Raw genomic sequence first — 27,076 nt, forward strand, 5'->3', positions numbered from 1 at the left:
GTGATCTGTTCCCCTGTGATCTCTGTGGACTAGCTATGTGCCCCCCCCCTGTGATCTCTCTGCCCCTAGCTGTGTGCCCCCAAGTGATCTGTGGCCTCAGCTATGTACCACTTGTGATTTCCGTGCCCCCATGTGATCTGGCCCCCCGTGATCTCTGTGGACTAGCTATGTGCCCCTTGTGATTTTTATGCCTCCATGTAATCTGTCTTCCCCCCCCCCCCCCCCCGTGATCTGTTTCCCTTGTGATCTCTCTGCCCCCAGTGATCTTCGAGCCCCCCCCCCCCCCAGTGATCTGTGCCCCCACCGGTGATCTATGTGCCTCCTCAGCAATGCTGTCAGCCCCAGGTCGAATGTGCAACAATGCTGCCAGGGCCGAAGAGGAGTAAAGACAGCGCGGACATAAACTGGTAAGATCTCCGGCAGGAGCTGGACATTAAATGTATTAAGTTTAGCTTTGAGAGAGGTGGGGATGGGGGGGCTGCCTTATTCAGAAAGAGTGTGCGTGTGTGTTTCACAGAGGGGCAGTATATGTGTGTGTGTGTATGTATGTATATGTATGACAATATGGGGTGACAAGGGCCCACCAATAACATTGACTTTGGGGGGCCCACTTTTCACCTGCATGCAAATATTATACTACCTTCATTCAGAGATATATATATAATAAACTGGGTAGCGTGGTTAATAAATAATGAGATGCTGCTTTTTTCTGTACAGAGTGAATTATGCCAAGTACTGCCCATACAGTGGGGCTAGGGGCCGAGATCTACACAGGGGCCCACCGGGGGATTCCCCTGTTACCCTATGGGCCAGTCCGAGCCTGTTTATTACACGTGGAGGAAAAGACAATTATGGCAGCTGAATAGGAAAGGGTTCTTTACAGTAAGGGTATGTTTCCACGTGCAGGAAACGATGCGTGTCTGACGCTGCATAGAGCCGCAGCGTCAGACACGCAGCGTCCAGATGTTCCAGCATAGTGGAGGGGATTGAATGAAATCCTATCTCCACTATGCGTGGTAACACGCACGCGGCGGCCCTGCGACTCCGGACATGTGGCGGGTCTTTTAAGATCGCAGCATGTCCGTATACCTTGCGCCGACACAAGGTATAGCACAGGGCGCTATGGTGGGGTGTGATGATCCCGGATGTGTGCTATGAACACATCCGGCATCATCGCGTCCCAGAAAGGAGGCGGAGCTTACCGCAGAGCGGGTTTGCCACTCCGACGAAACCGCCGGCCATCCTGATTGTGGAAACATACCCTAAGGCCTGTTTCACACATCAGTTTTTAGCCGTCAGGCACAATCCGGCTAATTTTGGAAAAAACGGAGCCGTTGCAAATTATGAAAAACTGATACGACTGATCCGTTTTTCTGCTGGATCCGACTTTTTTTTTTTCTCTACGCCCGGGGATAGAGTTTGGACTTCCTGTTCCGGGGAAGAGAGAGAGAGAACTTCAGAATGAATGGAAATGCCGGAATCGGTAGCTGGATTCACTCATATCGGACCTGTCGCTGTCCATTTTTTCACCGAACAGAAAAAAGGTTCCTCTGTACGTTTTCTCCTGCCTCCGGAAAATTCATTTTCGACGGATCCGGCAAAAACGTGAGGCTATGTTTCTACCATGAGTATTTGGTGATATTTTGACGCTGTAGATTTCCTGCAGAATTTCATTCTTCAACTTGCCAGTCCGACACCACACACACATCTATCTATCTATACACACACACATCTATCTATCTATCCATCTATCTATCTATATATACACACACACATACATATACATACACTGCCCCTCTGTAAAAGGTATTAGATATATGAAACTGAAACAGCTGTTGCAAAAAAAAACAATTTTTATAAAACATTAAGATTAATAGGGGTGCCCAAACTTTTTCATATAACTGTTTGTTTGAGTCCACACATCTGCGTGTCTCGCAGCTGTCAGATAGCCGCAACACATGTGCGGATTGCCAGTTAGTTAGACCAGAGGTCCCCAACTCCAGTCCTCAAGGCCCACCAACAGGTCTTGTTTTCAGGATTTCCTTTGCATTGCACAGGTGATGCAATTATTACCTGGGCAAGACTAAGGAAATCCTGAAAACATGACATGTTGGTGGGCCTTGAGGACTGGAGTTGGGGACCCCTGAGTTAGACAACCGGCTATCTAACAGACGGAGACATGCAACCATGGAGACTCGAACATATTACTCAAGCAGGCCCGAGATACTCCGATAACTTCCGAGCGTTCTCGCTCATCACTAGTGACCCAAGGTTGGAGACGAGAAGCTCCTGCTCTTGTGTCTCTCACCATCGCAGTTTATAGGCGTTATGGAAATAGCGAGGACTTTATATTTGGCTCTTCTCTATCTTCAGACAGACACACAAGTGCCATCACCTCTACATCTATTTCCAACAGTAGAGATGCCACTTGGTGGAAAATCCAGAAGGAGAACTAGCACCTGTCAGGCATTTACAAATTTAAAAAATCCACTAAACCGGCATCAGTGGCCATCAGAAAACTCAATTTCATGTCCATGCCATGTTCTGGGTATGGCGTCCTTCTCCCCTAGACCTCCATTGCCCCTCACCTTCCGCTCAATAAAGCACATGGAAGTAATTATGGAGCTAAATGTTCCAGAATTCTGGGGTGATTGACCGAGAATAAGAACTAATTAAACTACACATTAATAATTTTTGAAAAATACACCCTTGTATATGCGTTATTGTTTTGGTGACATTTCAGTTGCCTTTTTTGACACTTAAAATTCCTCATATCACGATTTGATCACATTATCTATGAATCATAAAAATGTGACTGTTAAAAAAAAAAAAAAAAAAAAAGTATGTGCAGAAGACTGCCGTACCGTGCAGTGCTACATCTTCCCAGAATGGCAAAGAAACAGTCAAGGCTCAAATACAACATATTCCATTGTGCTGAAGTACAGGCCGTGTGTAGATGAGGGAGGAAAAATAATCATCTCCTGGTCGTAAATGTTCCCAATACCATACATGGATTACATAGCTTCCTGATGTGAAGATGTCCTGTGAGGAGGACAGCTTTCCATATAAATCTTGTGTCCACCATTGAGGTTGTATTCTCCCTGCCAGTGTATACATGGAGGAAGACAGCAGGTAAAATGTCGTGCGGAATTTCATAAATAGCAGGAGAGGAAGGCTGCTAGAAATTGTCAATATATCACTTTAATATTCTCATTCTGGGGGCCGACACGGACAACGTGGGCTACTCTCCTTTTATGGTGACAAAACTACAGCTTATACATGGTGTGTGTACAGTGGGTACGGAAAGTATTCAGACCCCTTTACATTTTTCACTCTGCTTTATTGCATCCTTTTGGTAAATTCAAAAAAAAGTTCATATTTTTCTCATTAATGTACACTCTGCACCCCATCTTGACTGAAAACAAATGTACAAATTTTTGCAAATTTAATAAAAAAAAACAAAACCTGAAATATTACATCGTCATAAGTATTCAGACCCTTTGCTCAGTATTGAGTAGAAGAACCTTTTGAGCTCGTACAGCCATGAGTCTTCTTGGGAATGATGCAACAAGTTTTTCACACCTGGATTTGGGGATCCTCTGCCATTCTTCAGTGAAAAATTTAAAGGGTGTGAATACTTTCCATACCTACTGTGTGTGTATGTATATATATGGAAAGCTGCTTTACTAATGGAGGAGGCTGACGGACTGGTTTGGTCACAGGCTGCTCCATCAGCAACCATTTTATATCTAGCAAGAGGATATTATGAAAACAAAAACAAGAGAATGTGCTATGTAATAAGGGACAACACTATATAAGGGATGGTGCTATACATAAGAGCTGGCGCAATATAATAAAAGATAGCGCCGTACATAGAGATGACTATATAACAAGGGACAGTGGTATACATAACAAGAGCTAACGCAATATAATAAGGGATTACTAGAGACCCTATATGTGACGATGCTATACACAAGTGATGACACTACATAACAGACAGTGCCATACATAACTAGAGGGGGTGCTACGTAATAAGGGATGGCGCTGTACATAAGAGGATACTATGTAATAAGGGACAGTGCTATACACAAGAGGAAACGGCAATAAGGGACAAGACTATAAATAACAGGTAGCGGGGGTGGTAGGATACATAAGCCTACATTCACATCTCTGCGATTGTGTTGCCGTATTTTTTTGTTATTGGACAGTATAGAGCTCCAGCAAATCAAATGCCATATATTCAATGTTTGCAGACATCTTTGCGCTTACAGCGGCTGCTGTATGCTATTCTTTGTATATTACGCAGTCATGGCAGCTTGCACCTGTTCACACCTGCTTTATCCTGTTTGGAGGTGCTGGTCAGTTTTTTAGTCGTAATTTTCATTACAATTATGTTCTATTTGGATCGTCAGAATGAAATCAGACTAGGACAGTCGGAGTCGCTCTGATCTCTCTCTTGGATGTGATTTCCACAGATGTGTAAATAGATCTATGAAACACCAGCCAGCCCTCGGACATTTCACAAGAATGTGTGAATGGAGCCCAACGGAGGTTATTTTATAAATTACTCCCATCAGCTCTGCAAGTCGTTCAGCATAGATTTTTACATCCACTGATCGCTGATTAGAGTAACTTTCCGTTTCTTCTCCAGAGCTTCCTCCCACTTCATGTACAGAATGCCAAACATAAAATAGACCAACACCGGTATTGCTATGTATCAGTAGATTTATACTCCATGGTCTATGGGTACAATTATGGATTTCAATATGTGAATCATCCGTTTAGCTGGTGGGGGATCTATGGGATTGTTCATCCTCAGCTTACAAGGCGTGAGTGTGCAGGACCATCAGAGCCGACAAGTCTTATGAGAGTTGATAAAAGGGTTTGTTTATGTACCTCATCTGACCGATGCAGTCATCTGTGCTCTACACCCAGCAGCAGTCTAATCATGCAGGAGGGGAGACCAGGCGACCAGCTCTGTATTCTTACATCTCACTCACTGAGAAACCTAAGCTAGGGTACCCGCTCAATATTTGGCAGCTCATACAGGCAGAAGATGTATACAACCCCAGGGAAAGGGAAATAACACCCACTTGCACTTAAAGTTACATCATTACATGGCAATAATTTGCCAATATCTCCAGCGGAAAGGCAAATAAAATAAAAAATTATTCCGCTCTGTAGCCATTATTTCATTGGGTTCACTTGTCACATGAAAGAAAAAAAAGTTTAACATGCAGTTATGGGGTTAATCTGCAGGTTAACAGCATTCTGGACCTACCCGGCACTTAGACCCCCACTGCCGAGAGAAGATCTTTATTCCTCCCAGTAGCACCGCAGGTCCAGTCACCACTCTGGCAGCTATAACGGCGCCTCTGGCCCTGACTGACAGTACCTCGGCATTAGACCCAGCTGTCAGTCAGTACCAGGGGTGAGATTACAGCTGCCGCTCTATACACAGAGCGGTGACTGAACCGGCGCCGCCCCGTGACCAGAACACTACCAGTCTTCATCCCAACCCTAACACAACTATTCAACCCCTCACTTACAAACGGTGTCTTCCCCTCATCCTTCAAACATGCATCAATCACACCTATCCTCAAAAAACCCTCCTTCGACCAATCCTGTGTCCAGCTATCGCCCGATATCCCTACTCCCTTATGCCTCAAAACTACTGGAACAGCATGTCCATCTTGAACTGTCCTCCCACCTCTCCTCCTGCTCCCTCTTTGACCGGTTACAATCTGGCTTCCGAACACATCACTCAACTGAAACTGCCCTAACTAAAGTGACCAATGACCTACTAACCACCAAGAGCAAGCAACACTACTCTGTCCTCCTCCTGGACCTGTCTTCTGCCTTCGACACTGTGGACCACTCCCTCCTGTTACAGATTCTCTCATCTCTTGGCATCACAGACTTGGCCCTATCCTGGATCTCATCATATCTAACAGACCGGACATTCAGTGTCTCCCTCCCCCACACCACCTCCTCATCTCGCCCCCTGTCTGTCGGTGTTCCCCAAGGCTCAGTTCTAGGACCCCTACTCTTCTCCATCTACACCTTCGGCCTAGAACAGCTCATAGAATCCCATGGTTTACAATATCATCTCTACGCTGATGACACGCAGATCTACCTATCTGGACCCAACCTCACTTCCTTACTGACCAAAATCCCACAATGTATGTCTGCTATTTCATCTTTCTTTTCTGCTCATTTTCTAAAACTGAACATGGACAAAACAGAATTCATCATCTTTCCCCCACCTCACTCTACCCCTCCACCCGACCTATCCATCAATGTCAATGGCTGCTCACTTTACCCGGTCCCACACGCTCGGTGCCTCAGGGTGATCCTTGACTCTACCCTCTCTTTCAAGCCACATATCCAAGCCCTTATCTCCTCTTGCCAATTCCAACTCAAAAACATTTCCCGAATCCGTGCATTCCTTGACCATGAAACCACAAAAACTACTACATGCCCTTATCTCCCGCCTCGACTACTGCAACCTCCTACTCTCTGGCCTCCCCTCTAGCACCACTCAAATCCATCCTAAACTCTGCTGCCTGACTAATCCACCTGTCTCCCCGTTACTCCCCAGCCTCTCCTCTCTGGGCAATAGGAAGCCATTGAAGGGCCTGGCAGAGGCTACAGTTCAAAACACTAACAATGACATACAAAGCCATTCACAATCTGACTCCTCCATACATCTGTGACATGGTCTCCCGTTACCTACCTACACGCAACCTTCGATCATCTCATGATCTCCTTCTCTACTCCTCTCTCATCTCTTCCTCACACAACTGCATCCAAGACTTCTCCCGTGCTTCCCCTATACTCTGGAACACTCTACCCCAAGACATCAGGCTCTCACCTAAACCTTCAAAAGGAACCTGAAGACCCACCTCTTCCGACAAGCCTACAACCTGCAGTGATCCCCAGTATACTGAACCGCCACATGACCAGCTCTACCCTCACCTAGTGTATCCTCACCCATCCCCTGTAGACTGAGCCCTAACGGGCAGGGTCCTCTCTCCTCCTGTGCTTGTGTGTGCCTTGTTTTACTCATGTTTATTGTACTTGTCTATATATGCCCCGTTCACATGTAAAGCGCCATGGAATAAATGGCGCTATAAAAATGAATAATAATAATAATACCAGGAGGAATAAAAATTTATTTCCTCCTGGCAGCAGGGCTCTGTGGTTGAGGCAGGTTAATAGTCCCTTTTTTCACATTTTAGCCTAATACAGCACAAACTTTAGACCCCAAAAGAAATTTTCCTGTCCTAATTATTAGATGTACTTTATAGTTTGTTGAGGGTTTTTTTGTTTGCATAAATGTAAAGGATTTTCCAGGACTTTTGTTATTGGTGATCAGATCTCTGTACTGTGTGCGCAGGCAGCTGTTCATGGGTGTACCAAGTGTCCGACCCCCTACAGAGCCAAATGTGATGGCCCTAGCCCGAGTACAGATTATTAATATCAAAGTCCTGGAAAACTCCACAAGCGTATATTCAGTACCAGCAAAGTGACAGATTCCTGAAATCTCATACCATGCAGTTTATTTTTCCCTCGTGAATTTGAACCAAAGTTTTTCCTTTTTCTAAATTTGCAGCCTGCTGAAAATGTCAGTGTTTTACAACCGTTGAAATGAAAAGGGGATAAAAAAAAACAAAAAAAAACACATGTACAGTATTTTGTGAATGGTTCTCTCTTGCCAACACAAGTATTTGGGGCATATATTCTGCATATAGCCCAATTGCTGCATGGCAACTAACCAATTGCAGCCGCACCAATAAAAATAAAAAAAAAAAAATGTATGCCAAAATGAAAAAACAAAACAAAATAACATGCCAATTGTCTGCTAGATCAAACATTACCGAAATTAATTGTGGTTGAACCGTTTTCCCCCACCACATATAAATGGCCACTATTTGGCCAGCAATTTTGTTACAAGGAAAATAAGGAATAATTCCTTTACCATTGTGGGGGGGAAGGGCGCTTTTCACTTTAACCTCAGTGTTCTGAAATCATGATTGTGGGGTCCTGAAAGTTGCCATAGCAATTCATGGCCAAACTAGCCGACAGCTAGTGACCCGTTCAGAAAGTCACAACATTTAGGTGGTAAAACTAAAGTGTTAATAAACCAATCTACGCCTAAAGTTCCTCAGTACCCACACTGGGTGGGCCATGTGCCCACAATCAGGATGTAGCGTGTTGGATGCAGGGAAAATGCTGCTATGTTCTAATCACCCAGGTAAATCCACGTGTGTTCAGTGAACCGTGCTGATTTACCGCATCTAATAAATAGCTATGGGCGAGACCACACACAAAACGCTGCCATTCCGGATCGATGACACACATAAGGCTAAAATTGTAAAACTTTTGAGTAAAAAAACAAACAAAAACCTTAAGAATAATGAAGCAATTACCATATATTATGCTTGCTCTACTATTAGTTTTCATATGTTTCTTCATTTGTGTTGTCTTTACAGGAAACACATTGTGAGTATAAACTCATTTTGCGTGTTACTTTGTATTTCACTATGTGATTATTCGGGAAAAACTTGACACGGAAGCAACGCATAAGATTTGAAAAGTTAGCTTGGTCACAATGGGTTAAACAAGTGGTGGATACCTGATGGAGGGCCACAGATTTGGCAACATGGACCCCCATAGGGGGGAAAAGACGAGACTTGGGCTTCTTTTACACTTGCCGTGATTTTGCGGTTCCAATGGATTTCTATGAGGCCGCAATAATTCCACGGCGCTTATGGACACAGCCCTGATTGTAAATCAATGGGGTAAAAAAAACCAAAAAAAACAACGGGAGGTTGTTTTTGCGGTGCACCGTGACTTCCAGTTTTGGTGACCACCGTTTTTTTCCCCCCCAATACTTTTAATATAGTATTGGGAACCAGAAAAACGACAATCTGCAAGTTTTTTGCAGTCCGTTATTGCGGCAGACCGTGAAAATTGCAGCAACACGGCCCGCAATAACAGGCCGCAAAAAAACCCGGCATGTGTAAAAGAAGCCTTATCAATATCCAAAGTGCACATGTACATAAAGAAAGATTCCGGACAGCGAGTAACAAGTTCCGTTCCTTTATTCATACAGTATGAAGTCTAATTTCCTACAATTTATATAGCATGCAGAGGGAAAAAAATGAAACATTCAACATTAACCATTTCCCCACGCAAACGTAAAAAAAAGAAAAAATCTCCAATAAAGGGAATTGATTGCCTATTTAATGTCAGCCAAGATATGCACAAGCAATAGAAATAGAAAGCATATGCTAAAAGGTTTATAACACAATGTATATACAGGAAAAAAAAATTCACAAGAAGACTATCTCCCTTGAAGCAGAGCACATGGCAGCTGACACTGGAACAGAAGACCACTGGCTGGGATAATGAACCACAGACTGATCCAGAGGAGCAAAAATAAAAAACTTACATGAAGTGGAGATTTTTTTTTACATTTTTTTTTATTGTTAACATCAACATGTACCAAAGTTTGGCAACATTTTTTTAATATTTATATATATTTATATATAATGCAAATTATGTAAACAAGAGGAACATTTCAAAAAAATCGATCTACATGCAAAACTCCATGTCATGCAAGGACACCAAGCACCTCGATTTCTCTCGCACAGACAGAGCCCATGATGTGCAGCACTCAGTTGAAGGAACAGCAGCTATGGCAGCAGACACCCCCAGTATTTTTTATTTTTCTCAATAATTTGACAGACCGGTATAATGTTCAAAATATCCTGTGTAAGCGGGTGTGTACATATATATGCAGCCAATAGTACCACAGCAGAAGAGCTTTAATCCCCCCCCCCCCTTCCCCAAAAGTCTACTTTTATATCACACGGTGTACTAACTAAAGCCAAACTATATCGTTTCAATTCACATGAAGGATTACAAGGAACCAAAAAAAAAAAAAAAAGCAAATCTCCTCCTACAGCCAATATACAGATATAGATTTCACCATCACCCGGCATCCTGCCTGCAGTAGTTTGTTCTATTCAATTAGCAGATTCTGTTTCCAATATTCCACTTATTTTAGTTGCTTTTCTTGGGCAGGGGGTGAATTTAAAAAAAAAAAAAAAAAAAAAAAAAAAAGGGCCCTTGTTAAGGTGTAGTCGTTACGGATGATCATGGGGTAGTGGGTTTGCTTCAGCAACTATGTAAAAGCAGGTTCTCTGCAATTTCTAGAGTTGTTAGAAAACGTTCTTCGCTTGGCAGTAACATTCAGCTATGTGTCAAGAAGCGAGAGACACAGTCCCTGGTAATATATTAACATGTATAAATTAACATCTCCTGTCTTAAGAAAAAAAAAAATTAAAGTAGATTAACAGGAAGAAACAGTTTATCAACCAGTTAATGTACAAAAGATTCTAAAAAGGGAAGAAAAAAAAAAAACAAACAAAACAGTACACTGACCAATCACCCAGCAGAAGGTATACATTCTCCTACCATATATGTGTAAATGGTGTGAAGTAAAAGAATTTAGATCTAGGTGTTGAGTGACTTGTGTTCTGCTTGGCACTTTTTTTTTTTTTTTTTTACTCTAGGTTCCTTTGTTTTCTTTACTCAAATAACTTAATTTAAAGCCCACCTATCGACTATGTATAAAGCCGTCTATATTCTCTTTAGAAAAGACGAAGGAAAAAAAAAAAAAAAAAAATAAGGATAAATAAAAAAATAAGCCAACTCCCTTCTTTTCCTCCATCACACCGATACGCTCTTCCCCATTGCGCTGTCCTTCAGACCGTAAAGTGCTACACCGAGTTATTGAGAGTTACAAAGTTCAATAACACTTAAGTTGGCTTCATGAGGCTCGTGTTGGAAAATGTGGCTTCACAGAGAAAAATACTTCCATTTAAAATACACAGAGAGCGTTGCTGGACGTCTTGAGCAGATCTTCAGAGATGGAGAAGAAAGCAGAAGTGTTGGGTGCTGCTCGGAGGAGTCACACATCGACCACCATCTTTTTGTGGATATCTAAACCTCCTACCACCTGTGAGAGGGAGGACAATAAAACCGCGAGATGTCACTTGTAGATAACATTGGTGAAAAATAAATAAGGTCTTAATAAAAATTCTTACAAATAAAAGAGCAGAACATGTTCGTATCTCAGAATACCTCCACCATCAGTCTCCATTTACTAGCTGTAACATGGAACCAAACTGAAAACCATTTTTTATTTATTATTTTTTTTTAAACAACCAGCTTTGATGGTGATCCACATTGGGGTTGCGATGTTTTTTTGTTTTGTTTTAATACTGATGCTACTATTCTATAACGCCCCCCGGGCGTGTCTAACGGCCACGAAACATGCAGTTGCTGGGGCTTTAACATATTTTTCCCTTCCCCTTTTCCTCCCCTCCTTTCCCCATCCCCTTCCCCCCTCGTTCATTCCTTCCTCCTTGCAATTCTCTTTATATTTATTCATTTTTTTGTTCTTTTATTAATTTAATTTTTTCCTTTTCATGTTTCTTCATATATACATTTTTCATTTTGGCAAATACACATTTCATCTGTCTATTTAGGATCTTGGATATAGCTTTTAATTGTCTATTTTGTGCAATACTTTGAACGGAACTTTGTGTCCATTCTTGTCCGGGTGGTGATAAATATTTGTGGAAAATTATGCCAATATTGATCCACTCTCCAGTAATTGAAGTGCTTTGGCCCTATGCTTAGTTCTTTGAATGTGCGCCAAGTTGCTGCGTAAATGCAGTAGTATTTTCCGGGGTGAGGCACATACCTTCCAGATGTAGTTGGAAGGCATGCTTTGCATTATGCGCATGCGCTCCCTGGAACGCTGGCTGAGTTCCTGCGCACGCGCAGCTATTACCTCCGGCGGGTGGACGCACACTTCCGGGTTACTTGGAACACACGCTGACATCGCATAGGTGCCTGTTACCTTGTTTTGCGCTAGTGCCTGGACAGATTACTGCTGCTCCGATGTTCCATGATCGCTGCACGCATGTGTCAGCAATCAGGGGATCATCAGTAAGTGCATATACTGTATGTATACCTGATGTGACCGACTTCCATCCATCCATTTTCCCTGACGAAGCTACTTGGATTAGCGACACGCGTTGGGAGCGGGCAGGCTCTTTCACTCCAGTGAGTGGCTAGTATATTCTATTCATTTTTCCTTTAATAGTGCAGATCACGAGCTTAATGTGGGACACCTATGCCTTTTTATACCATTGATCTATGTTGACCCATAGAGTTCTCCATTTTGTAAGTACTCTTATCATGTGCACTTAAAATGTGTTCATTATGTGTAATATGGCTATTATGTGTAAAAGGGTTTCCTACATTTTAAGCTCTTGGTTGTACTTTGCACATACATTGAATGATCTTCACTCACTGGGGTAGCTAAATTGTTTGGGACTATTTATTCCCCTCTGAGCCTGCTTGTACATCCCTATATATAAGGGGTGTTGATTTGGGTATTTTTTATATGTTTTTATGACTGCAAGCACTTTGTTTTTTTCAATAAAGCTTTTTTCACTACTTACGGGTTGTGTGTGCACGTTACTTGAGCTTCTTGTTCCTTTTTTGTGCAACATTATTCAAGCGCACCCCAAGATACCTTGATAACACTCGAGCATGCTCGGATAACACCTTACCTGAGCACGCTCGCTCATCTCTAACATCTATCACGCTCATATTGTGGCCAGCTATTCCTCCCAACCTCCCCATCACAAAGGCACACACTGCTCATAGTCTCCGCACCTCTGGCAAGAGCTCATCTCCCTTGAGAGCAAAGGATCAGTGCTCACAACATCCAAAAAGGTGGCCTCTGGTCCAACATCTGTCATCAGATGAAAGGACATAACACATGGCATAATGTCTATGGTGAATCTAAACTGTAGCGCTTCAGTTCTGCTGCTGGGCATAACCATCAAATCACCCTGTGGATAGTCACTAGTGAGAGGCATAGACGCCGTTAATTTTGTAAGATTTTTTCCCATCAACCTCACTATGTAACAGAGGCCATTTTAAGCGGATAATTCCTGCCAGTGATAAGGAGACTGCTGAAAAGTGTTCTATAAAAAACCAGGATTACAATGACTGGTGGCAACAGCCATTGTCATTAATGTCACCAAGCAAGCTGCCCCTTCTCCCCTGCCTTCCCCATGAGCTTTGCACACGCTCATCAGATGCTGCATTATAAGAGTCTGGTCTACTGCTGCTAATGTACATGTGCATATTCTGAAATAATCAGTATAGACTAGCCCCAGGATCCAGTGTAACCAATATATTGATATTACATATCGTAAGAATTAAAAAAAAAAAATTAGAAATCTCGCATTATTTATCTTGCAGCAGATTTAGTTTTGGAACAAAACCCCAGTTTAAACAGTAGGCAATTCCCCAATGATGGCTTCCCATTAATGATTGTAGTCACATGAAACCCTATAAAAGGCCAATACTTGGAAGCATCATGGTTCTTATACATTGTGCAGTATAGTGCGCTGGTCTGTGAAACTCCTTCATGAAAGATAACAAGGGCATAATGTTCAGAGCTTTGACCTGGATTATTAAAAGAATTAAAAAAAAAAAAAAGTTTCACAGTAATAAATGAATCCCAGGGCTCAGAACTTTACAGATGTCCTCGCCTGATCTGGTTTCCCAAGGAAAGGCTTCGCTCGGAAATGTTATGGCCACAACTTGTGGTTGATGATGGGAGCAGTTTAAGGCAAAGTGAACCTTTATTTTTACTCCCAACATTTTGCAACCAAATCACTTAAGCCTGATGCTTGAAATCAGAGCCCCTGCAAATTCCAGCAGAGAACATCTCCCGGATCGCTCAATCATCGGCTAGGCGGACATGACACTTCTATCTAGTTTACCGCAGCGAGCGGACACTCGGCTCCACTTACAGCACAAAACTCTTCGAAAGATATCCTCCCGTCTCCATCTTTATCTGCATTGATAATCGTTTTGTCTACTATCTGCTGTAGCTGGGTGTCTTTCAGATTGTTTCCCACCATCATCTTCAATACTTGGAAAAGCTCGCCGTTGGAGATGTAGCCGTCCTTGTCCATGTCATAGATACGGAAAGCGACTGTAGGGAAAGACGTAGATTACATGACTGGCGTACCATCACAGGTTACACAAAAAGATCGTCAAAATATGAAATATTACAAGCTCTACATTAAAATGGTTGACTATACTACCGTATATACTCGAGTATAAGCCGAGATTTTCAGCCCAAATTTTTGGGTTGAAAGTGCCCCTCTCGGCTTATACTCGAGTCACGGTGGGCGGCAGGGTCGGCGGGTGAGGGGGCGCTGAGGCATACTCACCTAGTCCCGGCGATCCTGGCGCTGTCCCTGCAGTCCCACGGTCTCCGGGTGCCGCAGCTCTTCCCCTCTTCAGCGGTCACGTGGGACCGCTCATTAGAGAAATGAATATGGACTCCACTCCCATAGGGGTGGAGCCACATTCATTCCTCTGAGCGGTGCCAGTGACCGCTGACAGGAAGAGCTGCGGCACCCGGAGACAGTGTGACAGGCAGGGGCAGCGTCAGGAGCGCCGGGACTAGGTGAGGATTTCATATTCACTTGTCCGCGTTCCACACGCCGGGCGCAGCTCCATCTTCCTGGCGTCTCTCCGCTCTGCCTGTGCAGGTCAGAGGGCGCGATGACGCATATAGTGTGCGCGCCGCCCTCTGCCTGATCAGTCAGTGCGGAGAGACGCCGGGACCGGACGCTGGGAGCTGCAAGCAAGAGAGGGGAGTATGGCATTTTTTTTTTTTTTATTATTATTGCAGCAGCAATGGCACAGCTTTATATGGAGCATCTATGGGGCAAAAATGAACTGTGCAGAGCACTATATGGCACAGCTAGGGGGCAAAAATGAACGGTGCAGAGCACTTTATGGCACAGCTAGGGGGCAAAAATGAACGGTGCAGAGCACTATATGGCACAGCTATGGGGCAAGAATGAACGGTGCAGAGTACTATATGGCACAGCTAGGGGGCAAAAATGAACGGTGCAGAGTACTATATGGCACAGCTTTATATGGAGCATCTATGGGGCAAAAATGAACGGTGCAGAGCACTATATGGCACAGCTATGGGGCAAGAATGAACGGTGCAGAGCACTATATGGCACAGCTATGGGGCAATAATGAACTGTGCAGAGCACTATATGGCACAGCTATGGGGCAAGAATGAACGGTGCAGAGCACTATATGGCACAGCTAGGGGGCAAAAATGAACGGTGCAGAGCACTATATGGCACAGCTATGGGGCAAGAATGAACGGTGCAGAGTACTATATGGCACAGCTTTATATGGAGCATCTATGGGGCAAAAATGAACGGTGCAGAGCACTATATGGCACAGCTATGGGGCAAGAATGAACGGTGCAGAGCACTATATGGCACAGCTAGGGGGCAAAAATGAACGGTGCAGAGCACTATATGGCACAGCTATGGGGCAAGAATGAACGGTGCAGAGTACTATATGGCACAGCTTTATATGGAGCATCTATGGGGCAAAAATGAACGGTGCAGAGCACTATATGGCACAGCTATGGGGCAATAATGAACGGTGCAGAGCACTATATGGCACAGCTATGGGGCAATAATGAACTGTGCAGAGCACTATATGGCACAGCTATGGGGCAATAATGAACTGTGCAGAGCACTATATGGCACACCTTTCTATGGTACATCTATGGGGCAATAATGAACGGTGCAGAGCACTATATGGCACAGCTATGGGGCCATAATGAACAGTATGGAGCATCTATTTTTATGTTTGAAATTCACCGGTAGCTGCTGCATTTTCCACCCTAGGCTTATACTCGAGTCAATAAGTTTTCCCAGTTTTTTGTGGCAAAATTAAGGGGGGTCGGCTTATACTCGAGTATATACAGTATATTGATAGGCTAGCCTCAGTAGAGGTCATTAGTATCTGATCTTTGTTGCTGCAACACCCAGTATCCCCAACATCAGCTGCTCAAAACAAGAACCAAAACAAGACAATTAAAGCATCAAAGCCAAGTACATACTTCAACATAAAGGAGTCCTCCTAAAGGATGGCATATTGTAAGGCGCCAATCTTTAGGCGATGGCATACCCGGACTTCCTGTTGTTCCTGTCAGCACCCCATTCACTTACATAGAGGAGCCACGGTGCAGCAGGTGTCCAAAAATGGTCAGGAGCAAAGGAACACAGACCACAAATCCCCATCAGCTCCAGGACCGGAGGTCCTCGGCCACCACTAATCCTTACAATATCGCACTTACTAGTCGGCATAGCATACACATGTAAGACGCACTTACACCGCAGCTTCTGCTCCTTGTCGCCCTTCACACTGAACTGGGACACTCCTTCAATGAACTCTGCACAAAAGAGAAGACAATTACTAAAATGTACCAGAAAAAAATTGGACAGGGAATTTGTATTAGTTGCAGAGTTATACAGAGCTTTGCGACAATAGGACGCACCCCGGGTTTAGCCCCCCAAAAAACTAAAAGCCAAGTTTTCTAGTGAACTAAAAGCGGGGTGGTCAGGTGGTGCCTATTCTTGGTTTTCCAGAGGAAGAGACGGGGTTGATGCATAATTCTACAGTGGTCTGAAGTTGGAGGTCATACTTATTGGTGGGGTATACTGAAGGAAGGTGGGGAGAGAGATACATTGTTACCTTTTGGGAGAATTGTGTAGGACGTCAGTGCAGTGTCCTATGGGGGCTGCTGTACAGGGGATGGGGGGCCGGCACCACATGACTGGTGTATACATGATGCCTTCTGGAAGTGCAGACTGGTAATACACAGTGAAATCTCTCTAATAGGACTGCATTTAAACAAATAGATCTTGGCCTGTTAACAGGCCCCAATTGGCTGCATTCATGGCAGACACGGGATCATTAATTACGCAGACTGATGTAAGAGAACGACCATTAATGTGACTCCTCTGTCCCCATGAAGCCTCCGGCTATTGGCAGCTCTTTCCTTATTGGATTCATCGTCTCTCTACCCCATGTTTTGGTAAGAGTATGCGCAGAATAAGTCTCTGGTCGATTCCAGCTGTAAAATCGCTTACAGAAGAGCCAAAGCCTTAACTGAAGCTCAGCAATGTCACAACGCTTGGCAGCGGTCAGGCTGTGAATGGGATGAAGTGGATAAAGAAGGGAGGACCTGACCATTATTCAGGCAGCTTCTGCTTGGGAGCCACTCGGGAGAGATACACCTAGATCCAGAATAATTAACATACATCTACATGGACCAAAAAGACACCAAGGACGATGCTTCAGATAAAATACCATCTGTGATGCCCAAAATATTCAGCATGTGTGCCAGCTCTAAAAGACTGTGTGCATGTTCTCGTAGGTTTCTCACACTTGGGAGGAGGGGAGGAAAAAAAAAACCCAAAACATACTGGAGGGTTCCACTGGATGTTGGATTACAGGCCCACTTCTGCCGTCTGTACAGCGCTGTGGTTTATTCCGCCATATACCAATGAATATACTACTACATGGAGGATGTAGAGCTCTGCAATGCCCTCCCATGAGGGGACGTGGACCGATTTACTTCCGATGGCAGCTACATTAGGAAAGAAAATGATTCGGCATCTGTGCCATCACAAGGGTCAAGCCCATGAGACAGTGACCCTACAGTCCCAGCGGTCATTACTATGCCGCAACTAAAAAAGCTTTTATTATATTGGATAAATCCAGTCTTCTATGCCCCCTAAATGACATCCCCTGTGTAATACCGTCACTCTACGGACACAAAGCAGTTTTCATATGAAATAAAGTGACCCACGAGACCGCACTTTCTATGACTTCTGTTGCCATCTGACAGTTTGGAAGTCTATGGATCCACTTGAGTAACGGATATAAGTTTCTGGAAAGTCTGGCTGCCTGTATTACAAGGGGTTAATTAATAGTCTAATATAATATGCAGCATACAGGCAGACGCCATCATAGAGATATAAAGCACCAAACAGCTCTTACGGCTAAAGAGTCTTAATGCTGCGAGTCACCTTGGCCGTTTCCTCCAACGTAAGCATCACAGCCTGGGGGAGATTATTCACACTGGTTAGCCGGACGTGTGGCTTTTTGGTTTTGATTTATTAAGTAAGGAATTTATAACTAAGATGGTCTCCATATAACAGTGGAAATGCAAAGATAAATTCTTAAATGGAGAGAAGAATAAGGATCAGCCCAAAGTTCTGCACCTTCAGTGTGAGGAGGACAGCTACATCTTACCTTTAAAGTCGACCTCTCCATTGCCGTCAGTATCAAATATGTCTATTACTCGCTGGACGAGCGGGTTCTGCTGCAGCTCGGGTAACGACATGAACTCCTCTACGCTCAGAGAGCCAGAATTGTCCAAATCGAGTTTCTTAAACCTTTTCCCCAGCCGTTTGATCTCATCAGCATCAACTGGAAGAGAAGAGAACATTGTTATTAGGAGGAGCGGCGAAGTAGAAAAAGCACGGAGAGAAGAGAGCGAATACAGTGTCCTCAGCAGACAGATGATCGCAGTTACCGAGCTTTCTGCCTGCACTCGCCATAACAGGCAGATCCGAGGCTCCCCGAGACGTGTGCAGAGTCCCAGCCTCAGCAGAGGAGCTGCTAATGCCCTATAATGCCAGCCGATCACATGGCACAATGAGTGTGGACTCGCTAAGCAGATCACCGGTCATTTCATGCACACAGCGCTGTGACTGAGAAACTCGGCTACTCTGCCTAAAGGGGAAAATGCAACCCTATCCGAGCGCACATCCCAAAATAAGAGCCCTACTAAACCGCAGGACGCAGATCTGTGACCTACAATGCACCATGATGGCAGCGCTATCGAGATACGGGGATTGTGGGATTAGTGCTGTAGTCAGGAACACTCAGGCTATGTTCACACACAGTGTTTCCGCTTTGTTTATTTCTGCAGACAAAAAAAAACCCAATCTTTGGCAAATAAAAACATTGCATTAAAAATCTGTTTTCCAGCCTTCTACACATTACTTTCTATGGGTGAAAAAAAATGTAGCAAAAATGCAGAAAGAAGTGACATTCTACAGATTACAAAAGCGCTGCAGTTTTCCAATTCAATCTAGACAGAAAAAAAGCGCACAAGACTTCTGAAATCCCAGCTTTTGCTTGTACTGTAAAAAGCACCTTTAATTTACATAAAAAGCAGCATGTGAACACAACCCAACACAGCCATTACTTACACCTCTGAACTCTGCTTGTCTTAGATGTTAGGTGCCGGACATGCGTTCCTCACCATTGAGGACAGTTACTGGGTTAGTGGTCACGTCCAATAGCCACATGACTACCCCAATCCCTGCCATTCTAATTGCCATAAAGTACTGGTTTTATATTGTTCTAGATATTGAACCCATTCTACACCTGGGTGGTGAGCATTTTTTATTGCCACATTTATACAGTGTCTCCAACAAAATGGTGCTGGAGATCGCAGTATGTGTACGCGCAGTCTCCAACGCTATGCGCAAACACTGACTCTGGCACCACACTGCGCAGGCACAGCCTATCCCAGCGTCAGACAGAAGGATATATCCACCATTATTTATAAGAGAACATTCTCTACCATCAACTTTCATAATCCAAATCTGGCCAGAGTAATGAAGTCCCAGCTCTTCACTTGTGATTATCCTTCTATATTATTTCTAAACACTCTTTCGGTGATTACTTTGTATCTCCATTCATACTGCACCCACACACACAAATGATACACCATTGAAAGGTAAACTTGCCCCCTTCAGCAAGAAAATAGCCAAACAAACCACAGATCCACAATGTGATCACAAAACACAGTTTAAACATTTATTTTCATAAACCTGCAGTAAGGAAAAATGACCTGCAGGTGGCACCACACTACCGCAAAGCACACTACCACAAAGCTGCTTGCTAGTGATGAGCGAGTGTACTCGTTGCTTGGTTTTCCCGAGCACGCTCGGGTGACCTCCGAGTATTTGTCAGTGTTCGGAGATTAAGTTTTCATCGCCGCAGCTGAATGATTTACAGCTATTAGCCAGGCTGAGTACATGTGGGAGTGGGGCTAGTAGCTGTAAATCATTCAGCTGCAGCTATGAAAACGTACTCTCCGAACACTAACAAATACTCGGAGACCACCCGAGCAACGAGTACACTCGCTCATCACTACTGCTTACAGACATTGTAAACAAATCCTAACATTTGCCTTGGGGCCATTCCAGCTTGCTGAACTCCTTGCCCAACCTATTTCAGGCACATTGGAGGATTGCATATGTGACTCACCTGCAGTGAAGTGTGCAAACACATTTGTAAACATGCACTGCCTATTCAATTGCACACTTGCTCCGTTTATACACCGACACACACAAATGAAACACCATTTCAAAGGTCAAATTACCTGCAGGTGGCATTTGCCTTGAGGTTTTTCCAGCTTGCCGAAGTTCTTGCCCAGCCTATTTCAGGCAAATTCAAGGATTGCACACTTCACTGCAGGTGAGTCACATGTGCAAACACATTTGTAAACATGCACTGCTTTTTCGGTGATTAGGTAGCCCCACACACAAATACACCATTTGAAAGGTAAACTAGCCCCCTTCAGCAAGAAGAGACAAACAAACCACACATTCACAATTTGATCAATAAATACAGTTTAAATATTCATTTTCAGAAACCTGCAGGAAAAAACTACATATACATCTACATATATAAATACCTCTCTGTGGTCATCATTTCATTAAATATATTAACATATGATCAGCTTGATTTTTCTGAAATGACCTGCACCCCCGACAACCAATGTGCGAAAATTTCGCACGGGCCAACTAGTACTACATTTATTGTCCTGATCTTGAGTCCATTTCATCTGTCCAACCTTATCGGATCCCGACAACTTTTACACCAAAGCAGCATCAAAAGCACAAGTGTCAGAAGTTTTTTTCCCCACAAGATAAGGATAACCGGCCGATCCTCGGGCCACCTCATCACATTAATGAGCAGTTTGAATGTGCAGTGCCGCTCCATTCACTACCTAAGGAGTTGACGTGAGCAATGTGGTTCGCCCATTTCTAGTGATTAGTGTTCCTAGGAATACTAGTTCCCCATTTATCAGCGTGTACAACTGTACCAATGATACCACCGCCTATCAGCTGTCGACAGCCGCCACTGTTCAACTGTGGAGCTGCTCAGTGGTTTGATAGTGGCCACGGCAGCGTTTTACATTCACATCCTTACAGTGATTTGAATAGATGGTGTACTACCTGGCTGGGCTGCTATCAGAAGACTGAGCAGCTCCAGCCGGCAGCTGCTGCCGAAACCATGCGTAGCTGATTGACGGTGGTGCTGGGTGTCAGATACCAAGCAATCACATCGATTACCTACCCCAAGGATAGGTCATCCATGTCATAGTGGACAATTTCTTTAAAATGACCACTAGTCAGCTACATACACCAACTGGCAGTCAAGTAAAGTTAACTTGTCCGTTCATGCTGCCCAAATCAGAACCTCACTGAGCAATTGCAGTCAGGTATATTTTTCTCTGAAACACTGGAAATTTTAACGCTACCCTGTCCCCACGTTTGACATATGAGATAAGGCCACCACCGTTCAGGCCTGATATACAGCAATCTATAATGTGGTTTATCTACACCCATCCCAACCTGAAAGACAAGAAAAACAGCTTTTATTATATTCACCTGCGAGGCGGTCCGGTCCGAGAGGTGCCGCTGGTCCTGATACAGCACCTCCCTTCTTGTGATGCAGTCCTCCTTTAGTGTGGATAAAGCGTCCCTACGTCATCCACAGTCTCCCTGGAATCACACTCCTGCACAGGCGTGCTTCTGTCCCGATGAGGGCCGAGCAAAGTACTTCAGTGCACAGGCTCCAGCACTCTGACCTTTCCCGCTGCCTGCGATCTCCAGTACTTTAGCGGACAGAGAAGTACACCTGTGCAGGAGCGCGATGCAGGGGACACTGTGTGGATGACAGATGTGTCATCCACACAAAGCAAGAAAATGAACAACATTACAAGAAGAGAGGTGCCAGACCAAGACAAGTGACACCTCGGACCAGACCGCCCCAGAGGAGAGTATAATAAAAGTGCTTTTTCCCGTCTTGCAGGTGGGGTTGGGGACAGATATACAGCATTATACAATGCTGTATATCAGGCCTGAAAGGTGATGCCCTTATCCACTATCAGTCAAACCTGGTGACAAGTTCGCTTTAAGACCCGGCTGTTGCCCATAGGCAGAGACGAGACTAGTTTGGTACTGACCTCGGCAGACTTCTTCCCGCACCGCTCCAGGTCTCTCCCATGAGTACTGTGTGAGACCCGTCAATCACCTCTAGCGGCTTTGGGAAAAGCAGGCTGGGGTTGGAGCCAGACTACTCACATCTATGCACATGAATCTTTAAAATTTTTTATGAAATGCCAGAGCACTGTAGAATAAAAGAAAAAAAAAAAATTATGTACCTGACTGCAATCATACAGCCAAGATCTGTTTCATGCTCAACTTCGCTTTGGCAGCATTGATAGGTTCCCTGTAAAAATATAGTTTAGGCTGACAGAACTTCCATGTGTGCAAAACAATTGTCTAGTGCGCATAGGCAGTCACTGTTCTTAGCAGAATGTGATCTTAATTAACTAAATTTTAACAGATGAATGAGCAATGGCTAGAAGCTCCCACAGGTTTCAGCACTTAAAATTCACATGATGGGACCCCTTTTACATGTTCCCCAGCCCCATCTGCTTCAATCACTAGTGATGGGATAGACCTTGTTGAGGAGCCAAGGAATCACTCTGGACAGGTTTTGGGTTGAAAGCCATCTCCGATAGAACTTGACCTGGGGTAGTATAGTAACCCTCATTTCCTAAGATTACTGTCTTGTTACATTTGGAAAGGAAACAAATCCCAATTCGGAATTAAATTGGGATTAGGTTAAGGCAAATATGCATGACATTCTGACAGCCCAGGACAGAGTTTACCATTTGAGGACAACCTTAAATGTGACTATTTCTGATCTGCTCTTATTTTTCTTGGAACCACAAAACGTTCCCTTATAAGTCTGCTTTTGGGAGTTCAAGGGCTCCAAAGACGACCTTCCAGGAATCTGGGAAAGATCAGATTTTTCCCCAGTCGATTATCCAGCCCAGGATCTGAAGAATAATAATTGTTACTTTGATGTCTTCCAACAACCGCTCTTTGGAATGGCCGATGAGAAGGTCGTCCGAGTAAGGAGTAATTGTTATGAGTTCTGCAAAAGATAGGATGCAACTTCTGTCAGGACCTTGGTAAGAATTCAGGAGGTTGAGGAGATTCTGTACAGTAGACCTCTGAATTAGTAAGAATGAGTTTAACTGTACCAAAGAGCAAACCAGAAAATCTGTTGAAAATTGCCCATCTTCCTATTCACCCTCAAAATCCAGTTTATAGTTGACATCAAAGTCTTTCTTTATTAAATAAATGTAACTGCCAACCTTGAACTTCCGGTAGACTACAAATCTGTTTAATTTAGGTTCATGATCATGTGAAATTTCTCGTTTGGTTTCTTTAGCAAGAAGAGTTTTTGAGTAAAGATTTGTTTTCCCTGTTCCTCTACTGGTACAGAACAGAAGGCATCCAAACTACCGTAATTAAAACTCGAACTCAAAAAGGGTAGATTGAGCTTCATCTAGAAGTCGGGTAGAATTTTTTTTTTAAGCTTCCTAGAGCTTCTCTTCTGGGAGGCCATTTTTGACATTTTTATTTGAGATCTGGACTAAAAAAAATTGACCACGAAAGATTAGAGAGTATAACTTTTTCTAAGCGAGGTCATCCAACCAGGAGATCAACCATTGCCCTCGGCTAAGAGCTAGAAATTGACTCGACAGGACAAGACTTCACTATAGAATCAGCCAGATAGAAGTTAGTTATTTTATTTTAAGTAGAGAAAGGAAATCTTGAATCCCTCGGAGTTTAAACCTTAAGATGAATCAGCTGATTTTCATCTACAGAACAATGTAAGCCAAACAAGTTGCAACGACACTAGATTTAAGACCAATTCCTTTTGGTCCAGTGTCCCTTAACCAATAGCATCCTCAAAAGGGAAGGCAAGTACAACTGACCACTTGAATATCTACCTTAAAGGGTTTGTCCACATTTTAATATTTTTTTTTCTTACTTAAAATGCATGTAATTGGAACCTGAAAACATTTTTGAAATTGGGTTTTTATTAAAAATGTAGTTTCATGTCGTCCTATAGCTGCTGCATTCCACAATCTACTGTATTTGCCGGCTGCAGAATGAGTTAACGCAGACGGCCACATTTTTTGTGATTATGGCAGAGGTGTTTGGGGTCATAATTGTGGCATTTACCATTACATAGGTAAGACAGGTTCTCTTCCGGCTCTTGTTAGTGAAGCTTTCCTTAGACTGCACAGCTCTATGGAGGTTAGTGTGTACAGAGACCCCAAACATTAACATTCTGAAGGATTTTACATTTTTGGGTTCAGGCATGTGAAGAGTTAATACAATTCTTGAATATTGGGTTTGAATAAAACTTAATCATATCATTAATCAGAAGGACCTTCAATCTTTTTCCCTTCACCATCGAAGAGAACATTGATAGAATCAGAAACCGATAGTGACCTTCATAGCCAGCATCCGCGAGGAACTAGGCAAGGAAAGGGCGAAAACTGATCAAGCAGAATGAAGTTCGGAACCGACTAAGGAGCCAATATCAAAAGAAAGGCAACTCCTCTACAACCACAGAAGAAAACAGACAAGATGTGTTTGTCTCCCTGAAACAAGGGAGAGAAGGATCAGCAACAAATTGTAAAAAAAAAAAAAAAAAAGTACACAGGGCAGCATGGTGGCTCAGTGGTTAGCAGGTCCTGGGTTCAAATCCCACCAGGGACAACATCTGCAAGGAGTGTGTGTTGGATTCCTTTGAGTGCTCCGTTTCATTCACCTCCTCCATAGACCTACTGATAGGGATGTAGATTGTGAGCCCCATTGGGGACAGCGATGATCATCTACGCAAAGCGCTGCAGAATATGATGGCGCTATGTAAGCAAAGCATAATAATCCCCAGTAGCTGCAGGCCAGCTTATTCACAGGACAATGCGTTTCACCCTAGAGCTGGCAGCAGAGTTTATAATGGATGTAATGCCACCTAAGGAAGCGGCGCAAGAGTCTGGAAACCAAGAATGACTCAAATGGATTCCGGGATCCAGAGTAGCAAGTCTTCATCCATGCACAGTATCAAGATGTTATCACACTAGGATGTTAGTCCGAATGTTAATGCCACGCGAAAGACGTTGTCACTGTTTCCCTGGGAGACACTCCCTCTCACCCCTCCCACAATGGAAAAGTCAAAACAATTACTTAGCTCGACTCGACTGGGATATGACATCTGATGAAATCAGTTTGTGAGTACTCAAGAGTGCCTCACACTCACAGAACAGTCATGGAGACAGAATAACTGTTAAAACTGAGGCCATGCTCCCATGTAGTGGAAATGCGGCTTTTAATGCTCAAACTACTTGTTTACACAGTGTTGGCGGCTTCCCCACGCATTTCCGCTGTGGCAAAAACACAGTACTTTACAACACCAAAGTAAAGGAGATTTCCAAAACCGCATGCTGCCTATGTTTTCCTTTACAGATTTGAACCAAAGTGTACTTACATCTGCAGCATGTCAATTCTGTTATCTTTTTTCACTCACATAGGGAAATTTAAAAAAATAAAAATAAAAAAATTTTCCTGCTGCAAAACACAATGTGTGCACAAACGTTAAGGGTACTTGCCCACGATCAGGAACTGCTGCAGGTTTGATGCTACATATTTATATAGCGTCAAACCAGCAGCGGCCAGCCTGTACAGCATAGTGGACGGGATTTCTAGAAATTCCATGCCCACTATGCGGCCAGACGACGGTGGATCACCTGAGGAGACGGACATGTGGTGCGTCTCTCCAAACAGCAGCATGTCAATTTCTCTTGTGAAGACTAGCGTCGATAGAAATGTATTGGACGCGGTAAATCGGCACGGTTCAGTGAGCATATGTGGAACTACCGGTAATCAATAGACGGCAGTGCTATGGAGGCAGCGAACATACACCGTGTCCACATCGCTGCTAGCTCCGAATCGTGGGCACCCGGCCCAAGTACTTTTACCGCAGAGTAGCAAACCATTGGATGTAATTTTCTTGAGACCTCATACCCACTGTGCATTTGTATTCTCTATGGGCTTATATTGGAAGTCTGGAAAAAAAATATCCATAAACTTTGCAGTTTTTGAAGTCTGCATTAATGAGGTCAGATTGCCATGGTGTATTTTGGCGACGCCATGAGGAATAAAATATATATAAGGGAACAGCATTTTCATGCATGGGTGCATATACATAGGTCTAAGTCACTGCCTACCCCTCGCGGCACAGGGAGCTCTGCACAGAACTCCCTCAATGAACATCTCCACACACTTGCTGCCTATGGTCCATGTGACAGCTATAAGGCCATGTGCACAGTGCGTTTTTGCGACCTTTTCTCTGAGTTTTTTCCATGCAGAATTGGGCCAAAAACCATATGGAATCCTTATGCAAGCTAACTCAATAACAATCTTGAAGTGTTGTGGACATGATCAGTAAATTTCCGTGCGTATTTTCAGCAGCATGTCAATTCTTTGTGCGTTTCTGCAGCATCTTTCACCCATTGACTTCAACTGAGTCAGTCAAATCAACAAAAACGTAGGTATAAAAAGGTTAGTGGATTTTTCTGAGTTTTTGGTTTGCGTTTCACCAGCTTCCTATGGCGTGGGAAACACCGATGCAGTGGTTCTTATCGGCGTTAACGCTACCACCTGTAAAGACTGGCAGAGGTCAGTGTGACCATGCAGCTGTGATTGTGACCTGCGGTAAAAAGCTTACTACTGCTCCAATTGGACTACCTCTGCTGTCATTGATTAGTCTCATCTACCAGCACCTGTGCTTAGTTTTGGAGGGGAAAAAAAAAAAAAAAAAAAGTAAAATTACATACACATTCACAAAATAAAAACATTTTATACTCACCTAACGCCAAATCCCCGATGTCCTCATCTCCTAG

The 27,076-nt window shown here is 43.7% G+C and overlaps 1 protein-coding gene across 2 annotated transcripts in view; it reads right to left on the reverse strand.

The window, feature by feature from the left end:
* Positions 1-9,089: 9,089 nt before the first annotated feature.
* The window catches only part of PPP3R1 (protein phosphatase 3 regulatory subunit B, alpha), a 97,471-nt gene continuing 79,484 nt past the window's right edge, over positions 9,090-27,076 (reverse strand). Inside the window, exons 3-6 of one of the 2 annotated variants that reach the window (XM_069768736.1) lie at positions 18,253-18,429; positions 16,325-16,384; positions 13,914-14,098; positions 9,090-11,029 (exon numbers count right to left, since the gene is read on the reverse strand). In XM_069768736.1, coding sequence (XP_069624837.1) covers positions 10,982-11,029; positions 13,914-14,098; positions 16,325-16,384; positions 18,253-18,429 — 470 coding nt within the window. In that variant the 3' untranslated portion in view covers positions 9,090-10,981. The remainder of the gene's footprint in view (positions 11,030-13,913; positions 14,099-16,324; positions 16,385-18,252; positions 18,430-27,076) is intronic. The other variant, XM_069768735.1, reaches the window with a different exon arrangement.

The sequence above is a fragment of the Ranitomeya imitator genome, chromosome 5 (assembly GCF_032444005.1).
Source record: "Ranitomeya imitator isolate aRanImi1 chromosome 5, aRanImi1.pri, whole genome shotgun sequence".
NCBI classification, from domain to species: Eukaryota; Metazoa; Chordata; class Amphibia; order Anura; family Dendrobatidae; genus Ranitomeya; species Ranitomeya imitator.